Genomic DNA, 7,611 nt, shown 5'->3' on the forward strand with positions numbered 1-7,611 from the left:
CGGAGATGGAGTCCATTGGAACAGCGGATCAGGCGGAGGAGGCACAAACTTGGGTTTCCATCCGATGTTGGCAGCGGGCTACACCCACATATTGGGTCAAATAGGCCCTGTTGAAGTTTCATCGCCGTGCCTGGCGATGCAAATTCGAAGGGAAAGAGTCGACGGCAAAGAAACTTTCTTTCTATAAGCTAAGCAGGATTAGTGCCTTGGCGTCAGGTGGCAACCGGCTGTAAAAATCTACAGCCGACAACCTACTCCTAATCATGAAAAGTATGGAAACAAGAGCGAATTTAAGGGCTAGGGTGTCCCCCTCACGCGACGACACTGTGATCACGAATGCAGCAAATGCTAGGGCTTTCCCCCGAAGCGACGCAAAGGTCAATGCCGCGCACCAATTTAACCAGAAACTGCGCATTGCAAACTGGAACGTGGGCTCAATGACCGGACGCAGCTCAGAGCTAAGTGAAGTCCTTCTAAGAAGACGTGTAAACATCTGCTGTATACAAGAGACAATATGGAAGGGGTCCAAGTCCCGTGATATTAGAAACGGCTTCAAGCTACTCAATAACGGCTCAATCACAAATAAAAACGGAGTGGGCATTGTGATTGATCAAGACCTACAGGAGCACGTAGTCAACCGCGGAAGCGACAGGCTCATGGCAAACAAATTTGTCCTCGATAATCAGCCATGCATGAATATCGTATCAGCGTATGCACCACAAACTGGGTGCACAACATCTGAAAAAGAAATCTATTGGAACGACCTGGCTGACCTAATACAGTCGATACCCTCTACAGAAACAAAATACATCCTGGGAGACTTCAATGGGCATATAGGACAAACATCACCTATCAACGCGAGAGTGCATGGAGGTTTCTTTTGTACGAGCACCCAAGTCGACTATATAATGGCAGACCGACACCTTCTCAAAATCTTTCGCGACTGCAAAGTGATACCAGGGGAGAATCTTACATCACAACAACGACTACTGGTTGCAGACTATAACATGCCAAGAGCAATAAAAGTGAGAAAAGAAAAAAGGGCACCAAAAATCAACTGGCATAAACTAGTTAGAGAAGAAGGGCAGAAGCTATGCTCAGACCTCGTGGCGCACTTAGAGTAAAGCCAACCACAAAGCACTGCCGACGCAATATGGACTCGCTTCCAAACCAACTGTATCCAATTAGTGTCATAGCATTTCGGAGTATCAAAAGGAGCAGTCTGTGGTAACAAGAATACCAAGTGTTGGACAGATGATGTCAAACAAAAGCTGGAACTGAAGAAAACCCTTTTCAAGTCCTGGCAAAATAGCAAAAAAGAAACAGATCTCGAGTAAACAAGACCTACATATGGTCTGTATAGATTTAGATAAATAAAAAATAATTGTAATAGTTCTGAATCGTTAATGTTTTTATGTAAAAAAAATTATTTAACCACATAAATTTATACTTTAATTCTGATAAATAAAGCAATAAGTGCGAAATTATTCCCTAATAATTTCAAAATATTCATAAATGCACAACGTTAACGTTCTAGTTTTCACTTTGCCGGCACTCCCGGAGTGCAACCCGTATTTTTTTCTAAGTTTTAATTACCATTGCATATGCTTAGCTAAGTAGTACTTCATGATTGTGCATGTCAAGTATATTATTACATATTTCGAGGCTAAAAAAAGAAGTAGCAGACGTATTTATTTCCCCGTGAGTAGGATAGGAACGAACGCCGGATACTTAGTATAATATGTTACATCGATTTTCGATTAGAGCTTGGTACACAGTAAAGTCATTTACTGTACAACAAAGCCCTGTTTTATTTTTTCTATCATGTCACTTAATAATATTTATTTTGTGCAATAATAATATCAATTTTATTCAAACAAAACAAATCTTATATCTATATTTACAATACTATGATTACATTAAAATTAAAACTATCATTACGGGGAAGCGTACCAAGAATACTGGCAGCATTCCGCGTTGGATAGCTAGGTTGCTCCGTTGGCCGAAATAGCTGCCAGCGCTTGGGTTTCCAGTAGCCCTATTGAGGCGCGAAGATAGTACTTTGTACATTCTCCGCACCTCTGGGCTGTGCCGAAGTGTTTCGACACCAAACGGCACAAAGATGTATGACTCACTGAGACTAACATATTTGCGACGCTTGCTGTCTTCGGCAGTCGAAGCAGCAGCCCCAGCACCAACTGACGTAACTTGGACATGAGAAGGAGCCAGAGCGTCGACGCAGGTCGCGTACTTCCCCATGTCCAAGCCACTGGGGTCATTAATCATAAGGGTTATCCATCTTCATATAAATTCTATTTCAACCGAAATTATCATTACAATTAAAACACATTTGATTGTGATGTTAATTGAAATGTTAAATAATATGAAACGTAGGTATGCGAGTCATTTTTCAAACGATGTCTCAAGGTAGCAAGCGCAATTGTAGTGACGCTCAGAATATTTGGGTTTTTCAAGAATCCTGAGAGGCACTGCATTGTAATGGGCAAGGCGTATCAATTACCATCAGCTGGACGGCTTGCCTCGACCCGTATTGTTATAAAAAATAATTGGCAGTTATAAAGAGAAGTGAAAATTGTTAGTACTAAAATTTAAAATTTCATAATTTTTTTATTTTAACTTATTTTCAATGAAATATTAATCATTATTAAATATATAATAAAATTGAACATTTCATTAAATCCATTCAAATTCACTTTTATGATAAACACAGCATTAATGTTACACAATACCTACGTCAGCTGTATTTATTTTTTATTTATTTTATTTTATTATTTATGTATATTATAATTAAATACATTGTTCTACATGCCTAATATAAATTTACGTCTCAATCGCAAAAACAGAAACAAAGAGGCACCTTTAAATTAAATTCCTATGGATGGCTCACTAGGAAGCATACCTATCTTATAATAAGAACTGTATAAAGTTAAATAATAATAGATAAAGCAAATAGTTACATAGATAAATCAAAGTTATAAACAAATATTCATAATTAAATGTATAAAGTTATATTAATTTTGAGTTAATAATTTTCTCGGTTTCATCATAGCTGAATTGTAAAAACCTCTCTCGTACTGTAGATCTTACTTTGTAAGAAGAGAGGTCCGCAATTTTTATTTTATTATTTACTTGGTTATATATTGAAGGTCCTAGATAGCTAGCATGATTTCGACACATGACAAGATTGAACTTCGGAACACAATAAATATTTTTGAATCTAAGAGAAGGTATAGCCAAATTTTCTTTATAGACCAGGGTCGATAATTTTTGAAACCAAAAAAAAATACAGTAGGATGAAACCCATTGGTATAGGACGGAATATAACAAAAAATAAGGGAAAAATAAATTAGAGGCGATCTGAGGTCGGGAAGTGGAAAAGGGGGGGTGTTTTAATTATTGATTTTCTAATCCATATTTTTGCTGCTACTAAATAACAGGTGTGATTCTTTATGAAATGCCTTTTGTTGGACTTATATTTTCCGAACATTTACAATTGTAATTTATATTTTTTTAACTTTTAACAATTACCTTTTTGCCATAGGACTTGTAGTTTTGCCGGAAATCGAGATAAACCTTTTCTTACCCTAAAACACCCCCCCTATTCCACTTCCCGACCTCAGATCGCCCGTAATTTATTTTTCCCTTAATTTTTGTTATATTCTCATCCTATACCAATGGGTTTCATCCTACTATTACTTTGTTTCACTTTTTATCATTTTCAAAGGCTTCGGCACTGGTCTATTAAGGCGACCGGGCTTTTTGTGCTGGTTGATTATTAAGCAGTGTAGAAATGATTGTCGAACGGTAAGGACTCTAGTTACTTTGTAGAGCATATGAGAAGGGTACGTGAAAGGTTTATATGCTATTATTTTTAGAAGCATGCGTTGGGCTCTTTCAAGACGTATTAAATGGGTTTTATTTGCTCCTCCCCAGGATATTAAACAATACCTCAAAACAGAATCGACTAAGGCTTTGTAAATTTTAAACCAAATTCTATATCACCTAGATGTCTTATAGTTTTGAAAACCTTTCCAAGTTTTCGGATTCTCCCTGAAAGTGTTTTAATATGTTCATCCCATCTTAGATATTTGTCTATGACAACCCCCAGATATTTAATTTGATGAACACCTTCGAGTTTTATACAACTGCATTGGTCTAAAGATGAGCAAGAATGCACTTTAACTGAGAAGTTTTTATTTGGTTGTGATTTGACACTTGCAGAGAATGTTATAAATTTTGACTTTTTTAAATTCAAGGTAAGAAGGTTTTTCTCGAGCCATAGAGTGACATTTTTAAGTCCTAGTTCAGCGAGTTCCTGGACAGCATCCCAAGTTCTACCTGTGAAGAGCAGAACTGTATCATCGGCATATGATATTATTTTATATTTATGTCTCCTACGATTACAAAGTTTGAAAAAGAAGTTAAAGAATTCAATATAGCAGCGAGACTTAATAGAAAAGGTTCAATATTATTAAAACAGGGCTGTCGATAAATACCTAAGATGGCCGTATTTTGAATTATTATTTGTATACAAGTTCCGTTTGTTAAGTTGCGTTCGATAGTAGATATATTTTTGATACATGATTTATAGTAAACAATAACTCCATCGCTTTGATTATAATTGAATAAAGTATTCGAATAATTATATCCATTTAAAGTAGGATAGTTCACACATTGCGATAACCAACCCTCTGTAAGAGATATTATGTCAAGTTATGTAAGTAAGTTATCAAAATTACAGTGTATATACGGATGTTCTGCAATAAAATAGTCAACGCCTTATGTTGTCCGAGTTGTAAATTATGTTTATCTACACCCATGCTTTAAATCCTCTATTAAAGATTCTGAAACAGTTAGCTTATTGCCAACATTAAAACACCCAATGTTCTAATAACCACTATATCATCCAAAAGAGAGTTGTAATGTTGTACTGAATTTCATAACAACACTCCTATGTTTTTTTTTATCCCTTCATGCGCAAAGAGTTTCATACAGCCACAGTCTTATTGCTCGATGCGTGGTATCTGTATGAATTTCAAAAAAAGAACATTTTCGTTTACGCGCGTTACACACTACCAGAACGTCGCACGCCGTAAAAAAAAAGTAGGTTATTCGAATCCCCGCCATTTTTCTTCCATATTTTTATTGTTTTGTTTACAAAAAGTGAGCTATTCATTTTAAACGCTGCAAAAGAACATTATATTCGAGTGTTTTTTAATTATTGCACTATACAAAATGTAAATAACTACTAAAATAAATAATTGTTTCATTAATACTTAGTTTATTTGTTTATAATCAGTAATGAATTATATTAGGTAAGTAAGCTTACTGTTCCAGAATCTTTGAGAGGATTCATATTCTGGGTGTAGATAAAGTCTTGTATGCAACTGTTGATAATTAGGTATTAAAACACTCATGTGATACACATTCGTGTTTTAATACCCCTTATTACACAACAGTTGCATAAATAACTATTATATATGTGTGTCATCTAGATCAGTTATTAAATTGTTTAAATCGAGTGAAAAATCTACATACCTCTGCGCTGGGATTATAACCAGAACTTTTTACACATTCACATGTTTGATAACCGGCTTGTACGTAGTATTTACTATATTGTACAATAAATATTCTTCTACTTCCATACAATACCAAGTAATAATTATTTTTAATGACGGTGGGTTGAAATTTGCACATAGTGTAGGCGACGTAACAGATCATTCGTTTCACTTGTACAATTAGATTATGAAATATGCTATGATGAAAGAGATAGTTATTTAGAGTTGCTTTGAATAAGTCTATAAATAATACAAAATTATGTGTATAAATTATTAAAAAAAAGGAAGTATATAATATGAGTATTAAACTATAGATTGCAAATATATAAAGAAATATATGAATACTTATAAAAATTAAATAATGTACATACGGTTTCTTTATTCCGGTCTATAATTATCAATTTGAGATTCGCTATGTATATGAATATGCGGACTCCCATCTGTTTTTCGGATGTACACACGATTATTAGACACCCAACAATATTTGTAATTAATTTTCTTGCACATATGGCGAATGAGAAAAAAAAAAAGCTACATAACTAATAAAAAAAAATAGCTACAGATATACTGGTTAGCATTTCGGTGACGCAAACTCACGAGATTTCACCCATCCAAAAAGTGTCTGTCTATATATTATATGTATTTATATATTTTTTTTTATTATTTATTTATCGCGTGCGCATGTCATGAGCATGTCGGTGACGCGAAACCATAAGTTTTTCCCCTACCAAATAGTGCCCAACAACATACCTATATGTTATGGCATTATTACTTATTCCAAACAAATTGACTCATTTAAAAAGATCTATTCGCCTAGTTTCCCTTAGCTATAATTTTCATACTAAAGGCCTAGGAGGTCGAAAACGACAAAAAAATATTTGTCACTTATAATGCATGGTGTAGACATCCTGGATGAATATTCTGAAGAAACGCAATACATACATAAATCACCGATATTTTACAGTTTCATATATCATAAGAATCTCGTGGAAGTAAGTTTAAGTTCATGTTTTTTTATGGACATTTATTTATAAGGGACAAGACGAGCAGGACGTTCAGCTGATGGTAATTGATAAGCCCCACCCATTACAATGCAGTGCCGCTCAGGATTCTTGAAAAACCAAAAATGAATAATGAGCGGCACTACAATTTCGCTCGTCATCTTGAGATATAAGATGTCTCATTTGCCCAGTAATTTCACTAGCTACGGCACCCTTCAGACCGAAATACAATAATGCTTACACATTACTGCTGCACGGTAGAAATAGGCGCCGTTGTGGTACCCATAATCTAGCCGGCATCCTGTGCAAAAGAGCCTCCCAACGGTAACTCATGAAAAGTGAGTACTTTCGTTGTTTTACCTTATTTTATTATCAAAATGTGTGTTTTTATGTGAAATATTGTCATCACAATTACATTTAAGCGACGGCTGGTCCATGCTAATTAATACTCATGATAACTTATAGCAACAGCAGCAATAACAGGGTTATTGCTGCTGTTGTCAAATATATAGTAATATTTTTATTCAGATGTTTAAAATGTTATCATAATAACATCATTACAAGTTTGTGTGTATTCGAGTCGAAAAGTCATTTGGATAATTATTGATTTCCACTAAAAGCTCCTGATTCAAAAATAAATATATTTAAATTATTATTTAAATAAAAACAATAATTTATAAGAATAATAGTCATTTTAATTAATACTTAGCTATAATACTGAAATCTAAATACACTTTATAATAAAGTTCCAGCCACTGTTCAGGCATTATCTATAAATAAATTTAAATGTTGAATAATAAATGGCTTTGTCGTTAATCCTACTACTCCACAGCTAAGTGATCCGACAGTCTGGGATTAGATTATGATTATTTTATAGCAATAGCAATGACAGTAAAAGTTTGTATATTTCATTAAAAAGAGCGCAAAAAAAAGAATAGCTGGGAGAGTTTCTTGTGCCACTTCTTCCCTCTCAGAGCGCCACTTGTTTCCGAAGCGGTAGTAGTATCATATATATTAGAAATGATATCAAA

The 7,611-nt window shown here is 34.6% G+C and overlaps 1 protein-coding gene across 1 annotated transcript; it reads left to right on the top strand.

The window, feature by feature from the left end:
* The first annotated feature begins 263 nt into the window (after positions 1 to 263).
* LOC126974614 (craniofacial development protein 2-like) lies at positions 264 to 1,124 on the top strand. The gene has a single exon (XM_050822121.1). It carries the CDS (start codon positions 264 to 266, stop codon positions 1,122 to 1,124), a length of 861 nt encoding a protein of 286 aa, XP_050678078.1.
* The last annotated feature ends 6,487 nt before the right edge of the window (positions 1,125 to 7,611 follow it).

The sequence above is a fragment of the Leptidea sinapis genome, chromosome 33 (assembly GCF_905404315.1).
Source record: "Leptidea sinapis chromosome 33, ilLepSina1.1, whole genome shotgun sequence".
Taxonomy (NCBI): Eukaryota; Metazoa; Arthropoda; class Insecta; order Lepidoptera; family Pieridae; genus Leptidea; species Leptidea sinapis.

Excerpts from the sequence above, each read along its gene's own strand:
- LOC126974614 (XM_050822121.1), top strand. The coding sequence starts at position 264 with ATGAAAAGTATGGAAACAAGAGCGAATTTAAGGGCTAGGGTGTCCCCC.